This window comes from Strigops habroptila, chromosome 19 (assembly GCF_004027225.2).
Source record: "Strigops habroptila isolate Jane chromosome 19, bStrHab1.2.pri, whole genome shotgun sequence".
NCBI lineage: Eukaryota > Metazoa > Chordata > Aves > Psittaciformes > Psittacidae > Strigops > Strigops habroptila.
The window spans coordinates 5,072,551-5,093,247 of record NC_044295.2 but is presented as its reverse complement, the minus strand read 5'-3'; the positions used below and the strand labels follow the sequence as shown (position 1 = coordinate 5,093,247).

The 20,697-nt window shown below is 46.9% G+C and overlaps 1 protein-coding gene across 11 annotated transcripts in view; it reads right to left on the bottom strand.

The window, feature by feature from the left end:
- The window catches only part of TANC2 (tetratricopeptide repeat, ankyrin repeat and coiled-coil containing 2), a 239,415-nt gene that overhangs the window by 63,211 nt on the left and 155,507 nt on the right, over positions 1–20,697 (bottom strand). For all 11 annotated transcript variants that reach the window (XM_030508833.1, XM_030508827.1, XM_030508829.1 and 8 more), the window contains 3 exons: positions 15,486–15,611; positions 8,340–8,621; positions 6,008–6,141 (listed from right to left, as the gene is read on the bottom strand). In XM_030508833.1, coding sequence (XP_030364693.1) covers positions 6,008–6,141; positions 8,340–8,621; positions 15,486–15,611 — 542 coding nt within the window. The remainder of the gene's footprint in view (positions 1–6,007; positions 6,142–8,339; positions 8,622–15,485; positions 15,612–20,697) is intronic.

The following is a 20,697-nucleotide window of genomic DNA, read 5'->3' as shown; positions in this document are numbered from 1 at the left end:
AGCAGAGCTGGCTTTCAGCTCCATTTGTTTAAGTGCTGCTACCACAAGTAACCACAGAGCATCCAGAAACCCAAAGAATGTAGCTGTTCAATGGGTTATTTAAAACTGCATAGCAAATCCATTAAAAATCCTTTGTGAGTAAAGGATAAAACCTTCAGGGGAAATGGAGAAGGTGACCCTAAGCAGAGAGGACACAGTTCAGGCTTCTTAGAGATGAACTGATCTCACCTTGGGCTATCGTACTTCTGAACAGCGCTGGTGCCCCTTGCTGAAAGGCAAAGGCCACGTATTTGTGGGTCAATGTTTTTCAATGCATGCTAGGGTTGGTGGGAGAGCTTCTCATTTAGTTTCTCTGATCAAGCAAGGTTGAGTCACTATCCCTGGAAGTATTTAAAAGACAGGTAGATGTGGCATTTAGGGACATGATCTAGTGGTGAACTTGGCAGTGTAAAGCTTATGGTTGGACGTGATGATCGTAAGGGTCTTTTCCAACCTAAATGATTCTGTGATTCTAATGTCATGCTCCAGCTGAGTGCATCAGCCCAAGTTATACATTGCCCAGCACCGTCGGGAGAAAGAAAGGTGGCTCTGCAAGGACAGCCAGGTGGAAATAAAGTTGAGAAGTATTTTAATGGATAAAAGATTAAACAGGAAAAAGGCAGAAGCAGCAAGATGTGACATGGGAAAGGTGTGGAGTTGCCTTTGTACAGGATCTTAGCTTTAAAATCCTTCAGATTCACACCTTTTTTCTTCCCAGTTTCACCTTACAGTCACTGCATGATATCAGGCAACATGTTTACAAGCTCTAAGCAGCACTAGATGGGCTTGCAGTTACGTGAAGCTCCACGTTCAGCTCTCTGTGGCTACCTCACCAGGAAAGCTGGTCTGCATCTATCACCGTGAAGGAGCCAAGTCTCGCCTGACTTGGCGTTGCAGGAGAACTGGCAGCCTGCTCACTTGAAATCCATTCAGCAATCCTGCAAACTTATTTCCATAACACATGCATATATATTAAACCAAAAGACTAACCAAGCAGTCTTGCCAGAAATGCTTATGTTTTACTTGCAAGTGTCAAGATGGGTGTTGCAACATGAGTAGTTTTGTTCATGACTTTTGAGAGCTTGCCAGATCCGGAAAGACAAGCGCTCTTGTTCTCCTTCCCTGCAAGTGTCTCTACTCCATGCTATGGTACAAACCCCTACTGAGACAGGGGATGGAGGAAAAGCTGCAGAGAGTCCACTGCTGAGAACTGGGGTCTGGTACATGTCCCCATGCTCTCACCACAACCGGTGGGAAGTCCATCAACAACCGCTGCCTCAGCTCCACCTTAGAGGCAGGAGAAGCTTATGAGTGAAAGGGAAAAAAGGGGACTGTGCCAGCTCAGTTCCCAGCAAGGGGGTTAATGATACCTTTAAAATTAGGGAACTGATCCACAGAAATCTCTACTAAGAAGCTTTTAACATTGCCATATTCTTAGTATTCTCCTTGCAAGGAGATGGAAGGCAAAGCATTTACATCTTGATGCCTTAAGGCACACTTCTTTATGTCCATCATGCAGGCCACCACAACCCTGAATGTGACCCTTGTGTCACAGCAAGACTTTGAACTTTCCCTTTCTCTTGACATAACCAAAATGATCACTAAGAGCTGGAACAGGACGGTCAGAGCAGATGGGGTGATGCTCCAGGGAATGATACAAATGCATTAGTATACTTGCAGTATTCTCGCCACTCAAGGCAGAATCACTCTGCTTCCACTTCCAAAATGTGAGTAAGATGGGCTGGTGGGAAGAGGAATGACAAAACAAACAGAGCAGGGAAGACGATTGACAAAACGATCAGAGCAACCCCAATTTTAAGCACCTTGTTTTCTGTCATCCTTTCAGGGAAACTACTGCAAAGCCTGAAGAGTATCCAACCCTTCCTATCACCATCAGTGTGGCAAAAGTCTCAATTTCTGACCAAAGAGAGGGACTGAGACAGGAGAAAAATGGAACACGGTGCTCAGAGGAGCTGTGGCTGCCCCATCCCTGGCAGTGTTCAAGGCCAGGTTGGACACAGGGGCTTGGAGCAACCGCTCTAGTGGAAGGTGTCCCTGCCCGGGGCAGGGGGTTGGGACTGGGTGAGCTTTAAGGTCCTTTCCAAGCCAAACCAGTCTGATTCTATAAATCATGGACCACTTTGAACTCTTTCCTAAGAATACAACAAAGTAATGCTCTTTTCCAGCATGGCAATACTCAGTGGAGCTTCTCCTGGGCAGTCTTCAGTTACTTATTTCTAAAATGAATTATTTGTTCATCCGTGACAAGAGCTAAAAGCAACCCTTGTCCCCAAGAAACTACTGCATGAAGAACAGGCAGGAAAATACAACCCTGAATAATCCAGAGGAGGAAAAGCAACTGTTCACCTTTCATTTCTGTCACCAGAAAGACACCTCTGCTGAGTTTTGGGATAAGTGACATTTTCAGAAGGCATGGAGTGGGTGAGAGGGACGTCGTGCTTCCCACCGGCATTCTGGAGCCTGCACCAACCTTTACTTAAGCCTGTTAGAGTGTTATTAATCTGCTATCACAACGATCTGCATTTCTGCAGCACAATGACCACAGCACAATCTGAGAACTTCCCATTCTTGCAAGCAGAGATGGAACATCTGCACACAGCTTCATCTGGCTCCTCACATGTTTCATACATCTCCTACAATATTCCTGACAACTGCAGTTGCTCATTACTGTCAACACTTTCTTCTCTACTTCAATTCTGACTCCAGTCTTAATCCAACTGTAAAACACACATGGCCAAGAAATACTTTCCCAATGAGACTAACCTGTGGGTCAGTCTTTCTTTCCTTCACTTCCTTGGGCTCTTTTTGCTTCAGCTGGTTGAACAAAACCTGCTTTAATTAGGCCATCAGCAATTCCTTTTTTATTCCACACCTACTGGTACAGGCATATGCTGCTCTCTCCCTTCCCCCTGCATCAAAGGACATTCCACTTCAGTTCTTTTCCTTCTCTTCTTCTTTAGATTAGATTTCGGAGAGCTTTTGGCTTATCTATGGGAAGGGTTTTCCTAAACTGTCCCCAAGAATGTGGCACCAGACATTCAGATTAGGCAGCTCAGTTGTCTTAACTGACTATTTTTACTACTGCCTACCAAGACATTCAGTGTATTTGCTCTAAGAGCTCAGCATCTTCAAAGCCTCTTATGAACAGCAAATTCTCATGATGTCTCAAAAGCAAGTGAGTTGTGATTTGAGTTTCTGAATGAGGCGATCGCACACGGAACAAAGAGCTCAACACTGTTATTTTAATGGATTTGCAATTCCCTTGCCAGGTCAGTAATCCTTTTTCTCCTAGTGTCACTCAGAGACTCCAAAAACCACAGCTGGGATGGAATAGTCAGTGTTTGTTTTATCTAGGAGGACATCATATGGCACGGTTCTTTTGAAGCAAATCAATTTATCTGCTGTTGACAGCAAGTATTCATCAGCGGTGATGCTGAGTTGTACTGCTCAGGAGCTTACTAAGAGTGCACTAGGCACTCGACTTCCAGCTATCAACGTGACAAAACAGCCTCGACCATTTTATTTGCCTTTATTTCCCTTCCTGAGGCTTGATAATCCATCAAACTTACTGTTTGTAGCGTGCTGCACAGCAGTTCTGATGCAATAAAACCAGAATTGTTTACGATAAAGAACCATCAGGACCAACAGAGCTCAAAAAAAAAGAAACGAAAATCATTAAACCAACAAAAAAACCCTCCTATACTTTCAGAAAGATTTCCCTTTGTGGTAGGAAATGCAGCTCTGATGCAGGATTTGAGCACGTGCTTTATTTCAGTGCATGGCTTCATCCAGGCACAGGCACCAGCACTACCTGGAAGACAACTGCTCTTCTGAATTGAGAAAACCAAGTAAGACCTCGTTATGTATTCCTAGAATCTCAGAGTGGTTTGGGTTGGAAGGGACCTTAAAGCTCATCCAGTTCCAACCCCCATCCACCTTCCACTAGTTCCAGCATCAGACATTGAAAGACCTTTATCTTCATGGACCACTTTCAACAGGCAGGGAAAGGGACGCAGGCTGATGAGATGCTGGTCTCCAAGGAACCCAACAAGGCTAAGGGCAAAGCTGGGAACAGACCCAAGGTCTCCAACTGCTGAATCAAGCCCTGCTGCTGCTCTGACTCATCCCAGGAACTGTTTGCTAAACACTATGGAGCCTCTCAGAAGTTCTGCATGCTGTGTCAGCTGTTCGGGTAGAAGAAGGTCAACTCCTCAGCCTTGGCATTGATCTTTTCATGAAGGCCTAATGTCTGGAAGCCAGTGACGGTTATTTCTGGAATGTGCCTCCATTTACTGGGAGATTAACAGTCATACCAAAGGTCTGTAATCCTGCAGCTGGCACAAGACGTGGGACATCTTCCTAACTCATTCGTTATGTTCCGACAGCAAAACACAGGATTTGTTTTGCAGAATGAGCAGGGATGAGCAGGGCTTTAAAACCCTTTCCTAAAGGAGTCTGCAGCCAAGGGATAACAACCTATTTTTACTTTCTTTTTGGCTCTAAAGATTGGTTCTTGCTCTTTTCTCAAGTGATCAGTGATGCAAAAAAGCTTCAGCGCATGATGTATGCAGTGGATGTGAGACACTGTTTGAAAGAATCATATCCCTTACCTTTTTCAGGAGGAAACTGAAGCTGAAACTGTATCAATTTATCAGTTACCCATCCAGCAGGATTACTTAAGCACTCAGGGGAAGAAAGTCGAGACAGATGAGATATGTGAAGCAGAGACAGCACACTTTACAGCCTTTCTGGTAGTCTGTAGCTTAAGATTTGCAAGGAATATGATGACTAATGTGTCCTGACCAAAACCAGACCTGGCCATCGCATTCCTTTCAAGAACTCCATGTAGAAGAGGAGAATATCAAGTCTTAATATCTATTTTTGCAGACATCACACACTCTCTGCCTTGCCATCTGTGTGCAGCAGAAAAGCAGATAAGACAAGACAGTATCTGGCACAAAGAGCCAAGCAAAACATGTCCTGGTAATAATTTAGAACAAAGACTTTGGCTGATATTTTCCTCTCCAAAGGGGGAGCAGGCAACAGGAAAGCATTAACTGCTCACATCATCCCCAAAGGTGGAGGAGGAGCAAGCTCCTCAGATTTCAAAGCCGTAGAATAGCACCTTCCCACCACCACCAAAGCAGGGGTAAATCTCAGTAATGCAATAAAATTCAAGCTGTAAATCTCACCTACTGTGACAGTGTTATATACAACCCACTCTTACAGAATCACAGACTGGTTTGGGTTGGAAGGGACCTTAAAGCTCATCCAGCTCCAACCCCCTGCCACGGGCAGGGACACCTTCCACTAGAGCAGGTTGCTCCAAGCCCCTGTGTCCAACCTGGCCTTGAACACTGCCAGGGATGGGGCAGCCACAGCTTCTCTGGGCACCCTGTGCCAGTGCCCAGCACCCTCACAGGGAAGAGCTTCTGCCTTATCTCCAACCTGAACTTCCCCTGTTTCAGTTTGAACCCATCACCCCTTGTCCTGTCACTACGGTCCCTGATGAAGAGTCCCTCTCCACATCCTTGTAATCCCCTTTTAGACACTGGAAGCTGCTCTGAGGTCTCCACGCAGCTTCTCATCTCCAGGCTGAACAGCTCCAATGTTCTCAGCCTGTCTTCCTACGGGAGGTGCTCCAGCCCCTGAGCATCCTTGTGGCCTCCTCTGTACAGGATTTGTATAGATTAAGTATGACGGCCGGGAAAGACAAACTCTCAGAGTAGAAAGGGAACGGATTTGACATAGCGGGAATTTCATTTTACAGAAAGAACTTTCCTAAGGGAATAAAACTTGTTCCAGAAGTTTTTCTCTAGACTCCCCCAGTAGGCATTTGAGCACACACATTTCCCAGAACACCAGGCGGTGTAAGGAAAGAGACCTCCCAACAGGTCCCATTAAAACGGCCATGTTCCCAAGCACCAAAGCAATCCCATTCCCATACCTGCGACGCGAGCCTCCTCATGGCCTCCTCCTGGCGCCGGCGCATCTCGGGGGTCCCGGGGCAGCTCCCGCTGGTGATGGACGAGTGGGCAGAAGGCGGCTGGGTCAGGGGCAGCTCTCGGTTTGCATCCACATCTGTCCCGAGGAAAGAGGTGATGAATGGCTACAGGGCAAGCACGACCCACAGCTTTCCTATTCCAGCCCAGGCAGCTGCTGGTTTCCATGCATGGAAGTTATTTAAAGTACTTTCCACAAACAGGATTTCAGGCAGCAAAAGACTGTGACACTGTCCAGCCAGGCCAGAGGCTCCCTAAGAAACTTCTCTTGGAAGCAGCTCCTTCGGGAAGGACCCCTAAGATAAAGTGTTGAGCTCATCTTATTCATCTTCTCCACTGTAATTTCATTGACTTCAAAATAATTACAGTAACCGAGTTGTGCACTCTCAGAGGTATGCTCCACCTTCTCTAAGTTTGCTATGGCTTAGTGCAGCGCTCTCCCACTCTGCAGTTCTGCCAATACATTCCGAACCAGTGCTGGTTAATTTGGTTCCAAGTCCTCCTTCAGTGGAGACAGCCAGTTTTTCTGAATGATGTGCCTATTTCCTAACCTAAGTAACTGGAGAGCCACAGCTCACATATCCATCTGAAGCCCATTAACGTACTCAGAGGGACACAAGCAGGAGTAGCACCAGGATCTGGAAAAGGCTTGCAAGCCCATGAATTATACTGGAATTACCTCTGCCAAGTTTAGCAGCTTTCTATTGCATTTTAGCTGTTACTTTTTGCCTGACAAAGCAGTAGTTGGCTTTACCAGCAGACTGCTACCACAGGCCATTCACCTGGCCTTTGTGGGTCACTCAAAACCACCCAAAACAATAGTTTTGAATGACAGCACTTGATGATGCTTAATTACTGAGTCCTCCCAAGTGCAGCCTGCACTAGCAGAGGATTTTCCTGAATGGATTGCAATGCATTCCTGAGCTTGACTTGAAATCATAATGCAAACAACAACCCATTTAATGGCAAACAGAGGAGGAGGACTACTGCCTACATAATTAAACCCTGAAGGTGTGAGTCATGATGTGCATTTTTGTTTCAGAGCATGCAACACCACCTTTACCTATATTTCTGAGACAAGAAGTAAGAGGCTGTATTTATGCCAGTTTACTGATGCTGACAGCACAAGTGCTGTAATACAGTCAGGTCACCTGATGAAGCATTTGTTATTAAACATAGACTTTACTAAGCATAACAGATGAATAAAACAATCAAAGGAACTTGCAGTATAATTATTATCTTCTACAGCTAGACTAGGACTTGTGCTCTCTTTAGGAAATAAAGCCAAATTAGATGACTGATTCTGAAGGTCTCCATCCCAACAACTAACACTGAGGAATCATTCAGCTTTCAACTTCACAGACAAACCACAGGGCGAACTGAACAACAGTGTGTTAACCATGACCAAGGATCTTTGTCCTTTGTGCATGAAAGATGCAGGGCACCTTCTCCTTTGAAACAGCTCAGCTTTTAGCCCAGAAACAGTTAAGTACAGTTGTCTCTTTAATCTCCACGATCCCTCTAAGCAGACTGGGGAGACGTACAGTTGGTGCACTGCAGAGCTGCAGTTAAAATACAGGAACAAACCCTGCCTTTCACTGTGCATTGGTCATTTAGCTCTGACAAGTGACGTTATTCAACACACTGACATTTGGTGACATTTCAGATATTTCAACACGGCTAAGACTACTGCATTCCAGTAAGCAGATTTAACTACAGCTTCACTGAGATACAGTGACCTAGATCCTTAAAGACACCTTTAGGTACCTAACCCAGTATGTTCAATCCTGTCTTACTCACTTACTGAAAGCTGAATGATTATTAAATGTTGTCATCCCCACCTGCAAACAGGTCAGTGCAGAGTGATGTGAACTGATGGGACCACAGGAGGTAGAGCGAGCCTTGGCGAGGAGCCTCTGTGGGCTTGCAACCCACCCTCAACATTTATACCATGACCCAAGCAACTGACCTAAGCAAACTGTATGGGTGGGAGAATGCACTGGCATGGATTTGTGATAATGGAACACTGGCAATTAAAATTGGAATCTTCCCAATCAGAGAAAAACTGTGATGTTTCTAAGTCAGAGAAATAAGAGACAGACTATTGTGACTCTTCAAAAAGTAGATTTGGAGCAGGAGCAGAATAAATACTGCTGGTGGTGCTCCCTTTGCTTGGCAACAAGGACCAAGCTGATTTCTTAGGCCTGAAGAAATAGGATCTTTTCAACCAACAACCATTCTAAAAGCTATGGAAAAGCCGTGTCCTGCTGCACTTACGTTTAGGGGAGGCGTGGGGGCTATCAGAAGCAATCTGCCTCATCCTTGTGCCGTGGCAGCTGAGCGCCACCAGCCTGGAGATGATGGCGGTTTTCCCAAAGCCGATATTCCCAACAATGACGACGCCTCGGTTGACGCTGGCGTTTGAACTCTGGAGCTGGGCATCTATCTCGTGGAACACCCAGTCCCGGCCAACAAAGACGGACTCGGTGGTGATGCTGGGCACCTCGAAAAGCAGCGGCTTCAGAGAGATGTCGGGAGGTCTGTAGGGTGCAAAGCGCACTGTAAAGAGAAAGACAGGGAGAGAACATAAATATCAATGCTGGCACTAAAAATATAGTTCAGCAATTGCTGTTTAGTCTCCCTCAGAAATCTATTAGTGAAAAGATTAAAGGTGAAAAAAAACAGAATCTTGTTTATGACCCACAGGTTTGTTGGGAAAAGCATCTGGCTCATTCATAGCATTTGCCACCAAAGAGAAGGGATTTATTGCCAGAGAAAGTGTAACTGGAGAAATGGCATTTCTTGCTTCAAGTCACCATAATCCAAAGCCCTGCCACAGGCAGGATGGTTCACTGTCCAAAGCACCTACCCCCGTGAGACAGTGCTGTATGCTTGTTTAATAGCTATATAGATGAGAAGGCTCTTTAAGGAGAGACCTTAGAGCAGCTCCAGCTGGGCTACAAGAAACCTGGACAAGGGCCTGTAGGGACAGGCCAAGGGGAATGGCTTTAACCTGCCAGAGGGGACATTGAGATGAGCTCTGAGGCAGAAGCTCTTCCCTGTGAGGGTGCTGAGGCGCTGGCACAGACTTTTCCCAGAGAAGCTGTGGCTGCCCCATCCCTGGCAGTGTTCAAGGCCAGGTTGGACACAGGGGCTTGGAGCAACCTGCTCTAGTGGAAGGTGTCCCTGCCCATGGCAGGGGTTGGAACTGGAGGAGCTTTAAGGTCCCTTCCAACCCATTCCATGATAATAAAATAGTACAACTAAACCCAAACCAGCCTTGAGACTTTTTCAGGAACATTTGGGGGTGGAGGAAGAGGCTATCTGCCATTCTTTCCATGTGGCACCAGCTATCTCAGGACTGCACGCATTAAAAAAGTAACAACTATGCACAGATCGGGTGCAAAGATGCTATTACAAAGATCAACTCATACGGCATGTTCCAATTATGAGATTCTTAACTGGGAGATGATCTGCATAAATCTATTAAAAACACTTGAAGAAGTGATGGAAGCACTTTGTGCTGGCAGAGACAGTTGCCGGATCTTCCCACTTTACCACCAAAATGGTTTGTTAATTAAAAGCTTGCAGAAGGTGGCCACAACGACAGCAGGTGATTCCCACTCAGGGGGAGGTTTGTCACACTGAGCAAACTTCCAGTTTTAGAATATAATTCCTTCCGGGCAGGGCTGACATGGATTGAGCTACATCCATGGGACACGATTTCAGCCCCAGACCTGCCCTGAAGGCACCTTCCAGCTGCAATCCAAGCATTGCACTTAATATTCAACACATGGATTTAAGCTGATGCGGTAAGCTGGGGAACATTTGAGCTGTGGAGCACAGAAGCTGAATTCAATTTGGGTTGAGATCATATGGCACACTGTGAATGAAAACCATCACACAAAATCTAGATGTCTTCAGAGCACATTTTAAAAGAAATCCCAGGAAGCCCCAGAGGAGCAGTTCCCTGAGCTGCATCCCAAAGTGGGCGCCAGGATGAGCTCCCAACATGCTCCCCCTGGGACCTTCCAGCCACCCAGCTCCAACCCCTGCCACGGGCAGGGACACCTTCCACTAGAGCAGGTTGCTCCAAGCCCCTGTGTCCAACCTGGCCTTGAACACTGCCAGGGATGGGGCAGCCACAGCTTCTCTGGGAAAAGTCTGTGCCAGCACCTCAGCACCCTCCCAGGGAAGAGCTTCTGCCTCAGAGCTCATCTCAATCTCCCCTCTGGCAGGTTAAAGCCATTCCCAACCTGGCTTTGAACACTTAAATCCTGCACAGACCTGACCAGGGAGCTGATCCATACAGCAGAGCTGATAAAGGGGCTGGGAGTTAACGTTACATCAGATAGGCTTAAGGAAAATAGCTTGTATTTAAAAATGTTAGGTATTTTGAAAGTCCTTTCTTAACTGATACAGAAACTGCTGCAGACAGGAGATGCATTTCTATTCCCACTTGAAAATGATGAATGTGCTTTAAATGCATCAAGGGTGGAGAAGGCTTTTGAATCACGAGCTCACAAGCAGCATGTCTGATTCCCCTTGCTGAGCTCTGCCACGTGGGATGTGCTGGCATGGGAAGACCCTGGAGAAGCAAAATCACTGATGGTGGGAGGGGATGAGGCAGTGGGGCCACGTGTCCCCATGTCCCCACCACAGCTCCTGTCCCTGAGCCACCAGCCTGGCTCTCAGCATCAGCAGGACTGACGGGCTTCCCACCAGAGGATGGCATATTGCACAAGCAATAGCACGTGGATGTGGCTGAGACAATCAGCTGGAGTGGTCCGACTGATGCGAATTAAACGTTCCAGCAGTGCATTTGGGAAGGGGAATTTTTTGTTTGCCTTATACCACCGATAATATAGACAGCAAATTACATTATCAAAAAACCCCAAAATTAATCAAAAACTCCATTTGGAAAGCATCAAGCCAAGAATTGTGCTTGATAAGCTACAGCTTCACTGTACTTCTGTGTATACACGTGCTATGGCGTGTTAGGGAGTGCAAATGTACAATAATGCTCTTCTGAAAGCCAGAAATCTAACAGGTAAAAAATGCTCTCAGGGGCTAATGCAGAGACAAGACTAATTACATCTAAAAGCAATGGAATCCAATAAGCTTCTGCTTAACATGGTAGAGACCTGGGCTCATGTCTTGGTTTCTTTTCAGAGCTGCAGATGGCTTTGAAGCTGTGTGATGCCTACACCTTTGAGCAAAACACACCAAACAGAGGATATCCTAAAGACTGGTCTTCATCTGAGTGGACACATCTTGGGTGTCACCTGGGAATAGCCTATCTTGTCCTAAAAATGGCTTAGCGAAACCCTGAGAAGAGACATACCCACTTATCTACCTATACCCAACCTTCCTGTGCCTCCAGACCCTCCATCACCACCAGCACCTGACCACAGCAAAGCAACGCTCTCCTCCTGCCAGCCTGGAGGGACATCTCACAACATCAGCCTTTGTAATCTCAGGGCTCCCGGAGGGCAGGAAGTGCCAGTGAACATCTCACCATGAAGAAAACATTGGTGCCACACTGGTTTGGACATGGGTGCTGAGAACGTGCTTTTCATCCCACCAGCCATCAGAATCACCTGCACGTGCCAGGAGAAGACATTTCCTTTCACTATGCTGCCTTTGGAGGACAAATGGAGCCTCAATGTTTCCCCATCTGGACCGTCCATAGTGTTTATGACTAATTTAAGACAGGCAGTGACTAATTTCAAGCCACGTACCAGATCCTCAGTAATTCCCAATTCTATCTGCTGAACCATGCCAAAACCCTCATGTTACTATTTATTTCCCATCCCTCTGCAACCAGTGGTCGCTGGGCACAGGCAGACAAGGCACAAACCCAGAGGAAGCCTCCAGAGCTCCAGGGAGTTTTCCAATTCTCTTTCAAGAGTTGAAAAAATATCCCCCATCCCAAGGACAGGAGAAGGAAGGAGAAGGAAAGCTGCACCAGAGCATCAATATTTGGGACAAAAACTAATGAAGGGATAAGCTAATGGAAAGGGCTCTGAAAAAGAGGTTAAGAAGGTTCAGAAGTATCGGGTGAGGACATGCACACTAAGGAGGGGGTGGCTAAAAACTTCAGTCAAACCAACACTGGATGTATTATGCACACAACTGAAAAAAAGCCATTGGGCTGCAAACGAGCAGGAGCAAAGTCGGAGAAAGGCCCATTCTGCTTCCCCACGGAGGTCACCCTCTGCTACACAAAGTGAAACTTATTTTAGTTGCTAGAAGACACTAGAATGCCAGTTCAGAAATCACGGAATCCCAGCCTGGTTTGCGTTTAAGGGACCTTAAAGCTCATCCAGCTCCAACCCCCTGCCACGGGCAGGGACACCTTCCACTAGAGCAGGTTGCTCCAAGCCCCTGTGTCCAACCTGGCCTTGAACACTGCCAGGGATGGGGCAGCCACAGCTTCTCTGGGAAAAGTCTGTGCCAGCGCCTCAGCACCCTCACAGGGAAGAGCTTCTGCCTCAGAGCTCATCTCAGTCTCCCCTCTGGCAGGTTAAAGCCATTCCCCTTGGCCTGTCCCTACAGGCCCTTGTCCAAAGCCCCTCTCCAGGTTTCCTGGAGCCCCTTTAGGCCCTGGAGCTGCTCTAAGGTCTCCCCTTCAGGAGCCTTCTCTTCTCCAGGCTGCCCCAGCCCAGCTCTCTCAGCCTGGCTCCAGAGCAGAGCTGCTCCAGCCCTCGCAGCAGCTCCGGGGCCTCCTCTGGCCTCGCTCCAACAGCTCCACGTCCCTCTCTACCTTAACGGCCCCAGAACTGACACAGCAACGCTGCCATCAGCACCCACAGTTCATGAGTTGGTTTACATTTTGTTCTAGATGCGTTTTGGTGCCATTTTAGTTTTCCCTGGTGGAAGACACATCTGGCCCTTGCATGGCCAGGCTGCACAGCCTGGATACTGCCAATAGACTGAGAGGAAGCCCAGGTGAGAAGCACCTTAGTATTTATGACAATGAAATGTGGTTCTGAATAACAATCAGCATCTGCTGTGTCCTTTTGTGAAATATAAACCCATAAATGAGTGAAATGTCTGAGTTTATTTCCTCTTCTTGCTTTAGAATACAACTTCTTTCAACTGTCGTCTTGAACACCAGCATCCATCAGGATGAAATCTGGGCCTGTTTTCTGCAGCCCCTGTGCTTAAAAAGGCTGAACTACTTCTTAGAGCTTTTAAGAAGTGCAACACATGCCATAAAGAAAAGTCCCAGGAAATTAGAAACAACTGTTTAAGGAAAACACGCTACTGCCATACTTTTTCCTCCCATGCAGCCTGAATTTCTCCTCTTTCAGTTTAAATCCATTACCCCTCATCCTGGGCCTGTTGAGACAGGACAAAGGGTGATGGTTTAAAGCTAAAAGAGGGAGGTTCAGGCTGGATGTAAGGAAAAAATGTTTTACAATGAGGGTGGTAAAACCCTGGCACAGGTTGTCCAGAGAGGTGGTGGATGCCCCATCCCTGGAGACATTCCAGGCCAGGCTGGATGTGGTTCTGGGCAACCTGGTCTAGTTGAAGATGTCCTTGCTCACTGCAGGGGGGTTGGACTAGATGAGCTTTGGATGCTCCTTCCAACCCAAACTATTCCATGATTCTATATTGCTTATACTGGTAAATAATATACTGGTGGTGTCTGGGCCATCCTCTCCTCCACTCCCAATCTCACCTGAACACCACAGCTCTTCACACCATGCACCAACGCTGACGTTTGCCTTATGGAGGAAAAACCCACAATGGCAACACTCAGGGTGTTCTAACACCAATGACAATTTGGCTGCCATCTGGCTGCTGCTCCACCATGGTACATCCCAGCCACCGTCCTGTCCTTTGGGTTACAGCAACCCAAATTACAGCCTCAAATCCCGCTGGCTGAAAACAGCAAGAGCAGAAATTGCCTTCACCATCCGATTAAAAACCTGCCACTGGTACAAGAACTTGTCATGCTTGGAGCTGTTGGGATTGCTCGATTACTCCCCTGGATAAAATAACTGCTGTGACAAGAAACAGCAGGGATGGTCTCCCATTTAGTTCCTCTGCACTGGGATTCCCGAATCCTGGGAACAAATCACTGGCCTGTAACACATCCCCCCGACAGAGAGCCAGGAATTGCTTTGCTATTTCAGTGCCAAGAGTATATTAAAGGTAAACCCAAGTTTAGGATTTCCAGTTGGAACAAAGAGCTGGTGATTAGAACAGCCCAGATCAATGCAATTTCACAGTGATATTTGGAACATGTAGTATTTTGGGGGAACGCCCCCTCCCCCCCATACGTTCAATGAAGTGAAAATATTTCCAAGTAGTGGTGGTTTGGTTTCTTCACATCCTCTTCTTCTCCCTCTCCTTTTAAAAATAGCACAAGAACCTCAACTGGGATCAGAGGCAAATCCCCCCCAACTGAAGCACTGCTGCTGTTCTCATGTAACCTTCACAAAAAGGGGGAAAGACAGAGAAAATGAACAAAAAGAAGAAAGCAAAGATGTAGTGCTCCATGGTTTTAAAAAGCGTGTCTGGAAAACAATTTGATTCTGTTCCTACAATAAAGTTTAATGTTTTGGATGCAATCGCTGCAAATTACGAAGCCTTGGCAAGCTGCTCCCTTGGAACATATGGAAATCTTGTCTGTCAAACTTTGCTTTCTTCCCTTCCTGCCTGCTAATCCATTTTCATAACTGCCTCACCAGCCAATATGATTTCATTATGGACTGTGATCCAGTCATGCATCTGGGAGAAATCCCAACCTGGCTGGAACAGGTCGTGCTTGTGGTGCTGAGTGAAAACCCACCCTGCACCCTCCAGCTCCTCCTGGCACTTCTTTGAGCTATTGATCTGCACTGATGGGATCCCCTCTCACTCTGCTCTTCTCTAGACTAACCAGGCCCAGCTCCCACAATCTCTCCTCATAAGATGCTCCACACCCCTGAGCATCCTTGTGGCCTCTGCTGGACCCTCTCCAGCAGCTCCTTGTTCTTCTTGTGCTGAGGAGCCCAGAACTGGACACAGTGCTCCAGATGTGGCCTCACCAGGGTCGAGTAGAGGGGGAGGAATCACCTCCCTTGACCTGTTGCCACACTCCAGCACCCCGGGGTACTCTTGTCCCTCCTGGCTGCACGGGCACACTGACTACTCATAGTCAACTTATCATCCACCAACACTTCCAGGTCCTTCTCAGCTGAACTGCTCTCTAGTAGGTCACCCCCAACTTGTGCTGGTACTTGAGGTCCTTCTTCCCCAGGGGCAGGACCCTTCACTTGCCCTTGTTGAACCTCAGTAGGTTTCTCTCCAGCTTATCAATAGCAGCGCAGCTTCAGGTGTATCAGCCACTGCCCATCGTCACGAGGATACAATACAAGGTCCTACCCCAGAGACCCCCCCATGGAGCATGAGCCCCCAGCGCGCTCCTACCTCGCAGGTCCTGCTGCGTGCGGGCACCGGCCATGCTCTGCCGCGGCATCCGCAGGGAGGTCCGCAGGGGAGTGTGTCTCTGCTCATCCAGGTAAGCGAGATCTTCTAAGTGGGCTGAGCTGGTGGCTGCCAGGAGAAAGCAAAGAACCACATCACACCTGGCTTCCAGATCTCACGCTCTGCTATTGCAGTTTTCATTTCTTAAACAAATACACAGAGTTGTAACCACAGTGAGTCAATACAGCCGAAATGAACTAAGTCTAATTCCCCCTAGCAAGGAGTAAAAAGGTGTTTTGGTAACTTTTTCTCATGCCCCACTGGTATTTGCTCTGGTTTGGTCTCCTCTTGATGTGAACCAATTAAAAAGACCCACAAAAAATGGAGACACAGAATCTTTTATATCTGCTATAAGGATGCTGGAGAGGGACTCTTCATCAGGGACTGTAGCTATAGGACAAGAGGTGATGGGTTCAAACTGAAACAGGGGAGATTTAGGTTGGATATAAGGAAGAAATACTTCCCTGTGAGGGTGCTGAGGTGCTGGCACAGGGTGCCCAGAGAAGCTGTGGCTGCCCCATCCCTGGCAGTGTTCAAGGCCAGGTTGGACACAGGGGCTTGGAGCAACCTGCTCTAGTGGAAGGGAGTTGGAACTGGATGAGCTTTGAGGTCCCTTCCAGCCCAAACCATCCCGTGATTCTGTGATCTAAGTTTTCCCAATCACAAACTCAATGGCGTGTGTGCAAAGCTTGACAGATGACATTCTTACCACATGCTGCGGGGCAGAGCTCCGAGCAGTAATCCCCAGGGAAAATATGGGAAATGAGCCTGAGCTTGAAGGTATTTCTCTCCAGATCCCATGGCCCGAAGCACCCTTTTCAGCCAAGTAATGTTGGAAATTGAGGAATGAAAACTCCACTGCATGAAATAATCTTCCCAATTATAAACAGCAAATGTCAAAATAGTCTTTGCACGTCAGCAGCTCTGTTCTTACTCTGATAACCAGTTCCAAAACTCACATTCACCGTTTACCAATGGAAATCACGCTGCTCAGTACTCTGCATCCGATCCTGCTTTTTTAGCTTTAGGTTTTGGTCAATCACCATAACAAGATGATTATTTTAAATTGAACTGATTCATTAAGTAACTTCTTCAAAGACTTCCTGTCAAGCTGACATTGATTCTTTGCTGTGAAATGTTAAACTGTTTGATACAGCTCTCTAGAGTAGCTCATGGCACTGGACTTGGAATCCTTCCCCCTTTGCCACCCAACACAAGATGGAACAACCTACAAAACTGAAAGGCAGAACATGCCAAAACCGAGAGACCCATTTTGCTCATACAACACCCAATGACCATGCAAAAACCTCTACAAGATCATGCTGCAGTCATAGACTCAGCAAGATTCAGGGGGTAACAAGGGGTGGTGAGAAAGGGCTTAAATTAGGCAGCAATTTTAATGCTGTTCTTCAAATTGCTTGAAATCTCTGTGCAAGTGTTAAGAGACACAGACAGAGAGCGGACAAAAGGTAAACAACAGGAGCGAGAATAAAAGAGGAGATAAACCCATCAAAGTCTGTTTTTAGACGTCCTTCACGCTCTTCTACTCTTGTAAAATTGATGAGATGTTCACTGTGAAGGAGCAGATTAGAGCTGAAATGCTGCAATTAGAAAGATGTGGCTTTACCATGGGTAGAAGTTTATTTCTGTATTGAAGCCACTGCAGCCTGCTCCCAGCATCTCATAGAATCATGGAATCCCAGGTTGGGAGGGACCTCAAGGATCATCTGATCCAACCCTTCCAGGCAAAGCATGATCTAGACTAGATGGCCCACCTCCCTGTCCAGCCAAATCTTAAACGTGTCCAATGTTGGGAAATCCACCACTTCCCTGGGAAGATTATTACAGTGTCTGGTTCTTCTCCTTGGGAAGAATTCTCTTGTGTCCAGTGGGAATCTCCCCACGAATAACTCGTGCCTATCACTCCTCATCTTTTCCATGCGACTCCTGGCACAAAGCGAGTCTCCATCATCTTCTTTGTAGCCATGCTTTAACTACTGGATCATGGGACAAGGTCTCCCCTGGGCCTTCTCTTCTCCAGGCTGAATAGACCCAGCTCTCAGCCTTTCCTCACACAACTTCCCAGCCTTTGGATCATCTTTGTGGCCCTTCTCTGGACCCTCTCCAGTCTTTAACAGCTAATCCTTTTTTCACTGAACTGTAGAATCATGGAATGGTTGGAAGGGACTTAAAGCTCATCCAGTTCCAATCCCCTGCCACAGGCAGGGGCACCTTCCATTAGACCTGCTCCTGCTTCTCTGGGAAGAAAGGTAAGAAAACAAAACTCCCCATTTGGACTTACTGTTAAATATATATACGTGTATGAGTGTGCATGTGGGGGTATATCTATAGATGTATATCTATATATATCTATCAGCTGCTAGAGGACAACATTTACTCCCCCTAAATTCCATATTCAGTCCTGCTCCTGTCCCATTTTAATTCTAACAAGCAGATACAGACCCATCAGGGATGACCAGAAACATTCATTTTGCTGGCAATTTAATTTCATTAGACAAGATGATTCAAAGTAGCAACAACCTGATAAAAGCTCATTTTTCCCAACGCAGTGAAAACCAGGAAGTGATTCCTCCCCAGTTACTCATCAACCAAAAACTGAAATAACTTTATTTGGGGGTGAAAATTCACATTAGTCCTTGAGAATCAATTCTGCAATATGATTATTAGCAAATTCCTTTTTGACTTGCAGTCTGCAGCAAAACACCCTCATACAACCTAACCCCGGGCACACAGAAAACACTGCAATATGAACATGCTGCATGCCCAAGAAGTGAGACCTCGGAGCACTGTGTGCAGTGCTGGTGTCCCCAACATGAGAAGGACATGGAGCTGTTGGAGCAAGTCCAGAGGAGGCCACGGGGATGGTCAGGGGCTGGAGCACCTCCCGTATGGAGACAGGCTGAGAACATTGGGGCTGTTCAGCCTGGAGAAGAGAAGCTGCGTGGAGACCTCAGAGCAGCTTCCAGTGCCTGAAGGGGGCTACAAGGATGCTGGAGAGGGACCTTCATCAGGGACTGTAGCGATAGGACAAGGGGTGATGGGTTCAAACTGAAACAGGGGAAGTTCAGGTTAGACACAAGGCAGAAGCTCTTCCCTGTGAGGGTGCTGAGGCGCTGGCACAGACTTTTCCCAGAGAAGCTGTGGCTGCCCCATCCCTGGCAGTGTTCAAGGCCAGGTTGGACACAGGGGCTTGGAGCAACCTGCTCTAGTGGAAGGTGTCCCTGCCCGTGGCAGGGGTTGGGACTGGATGAGCTTTAAGGCCCTTTCCAACCCAAATCGCTCTGGGATTCTACGATCCCAGCAGTTTTGCAGGGATGGACTTTGTGCGCTGCCAGAAGAGCACGACAACGACCAGTGGCCTGATTTACTGTTGGTCCTACAGGAAATGAGGAGTTATTCCTCAGCAGCTGAAATCCAGGCTCTCTTCCCACCTTCATCATCATAATCCTCTACAGCCACAACAAAGACATGATGAAGTGCAGTCAGCAGGAGCTGCCAGATCCATTTCACATTTTGCCACGGGTTATTTTTGCAATTGGCAGTACAACCACCCTGCCATTCCTGAGGCTGATGACCTGAGATTTATCTTCCTGAATTCGAACTGAGGAGTAATTAAAGAGATCGAAGGCCAGAGGAGCTCAGAACTCATTTTTCCTGAGAATATGCTTCAGTTCTTCAAAAATTATGCAAGATCCATTAATCTTGGCAAATATCTCATTAAACTGTTGAAAGCTTCCCCTCAGTTCTGAACCTCATCCTACAGAATAGGACACAGTGACTGCAGATAAAGCACAATGGAAAACGAGCACCTCCTCAGAAATAATATCTGCATATCACAGATGCAATTCTCCAAAGGAAATGGCAAACAAATAGTGGAAGATAATTCAATTTCCATGTACTATTTGAACAACAAACACAAATCAACCTGACCTGAAATTGATATTTGGCAGCCCAGGGAGGGAGGGGACTTTGCAGACGGGGTCTTCTGGGGGAAATGGGGGGTCACTGCTCACATCTGAGTCAATCAGCTTGTCATTGCTGACGCATGGATCAGATTGGCATAGAATCAGAGAACAAAATCCCAGAGTGGTTTGGGTTGGAAGGGACCTTAAACCTCATCCAGTTCCAGCCTCCTGCCACGGGCAGGGACACCTTCCACTAGAGCAGGTTGCTCCAAGCCCCGTCCAACCTGGCTGTTGTCAAAAGCCTCTCTCCAACTGATTGTGTTATTACAAGGTATCATACAGGTACCCCAAATTCAGATTCCTTAGAGCTGTATTATTAAATATGCTTCAGATTTAATGACTTTATTTTTGCCTGGGTATCTGATCAATCTTGACCAGATATCTGGATAACTTGATATGGTTTGATCAAGAAATGATCAAACACAAACAGGGCAAGGTTTTGGGGGGTTTTATCCAAAGCATCTTCATTTCACCTCTCTACTTGGAAGAATTCCTATGAAGAGCTGCATCTAATTCAGAGTTGAACCATACCCCATGATGAATTCAAGAAAGGAAAAAGGTGCAAGCATCTGTTTCATGACCATGCAGCTCCCGTTGCAGGGCTCTGCAGACAGGCGAGTGCTCTACGGCTGATCAGAGAGAGCCTCCCTTCCCCCTGCTGCAGTGCCTTGTGTTAAACATCACATTTCTCTCTGTGCTATTTTTGTTTCAATTCCCTTTCCCTTGGGCAGAGTTCAAGGTATTCTTAAAAAGCTTCTGCTCTGCTTCCTCCCGTGTGGTCCTCAACAGGTCCTGCTGCAGTTTCCCATCTTGCAGGTTTGTCGCTCCAGTTGGTATCACAGCTCTTGCCTGGTTTATGTGACCTTTCCCAGACTCCTCCAGGGAAACCATGGGAAAAGAGGAACATACTCTCACAGTAAATAACCCGTTGTTATGATCAGTTTCTTCCAGTTGCTTTCATTACCTGCTCAAACAGTGCTACTGACCTCAGGTTTTTCTAACCTTGACACAAGAAAGGTATTTGCTTTTCTGAGAGTCGCACTTTCAAGTCACATATTAGAACCTTTCTTGTACTGTTGGCTTGTGCCTTTGCCTTGCGTGGTGCAGGCAGAGGTAGGCAGGTCTGCCAGACACTCAGCTCTCTGCCAGAAACACCTTTAGAGGACAAG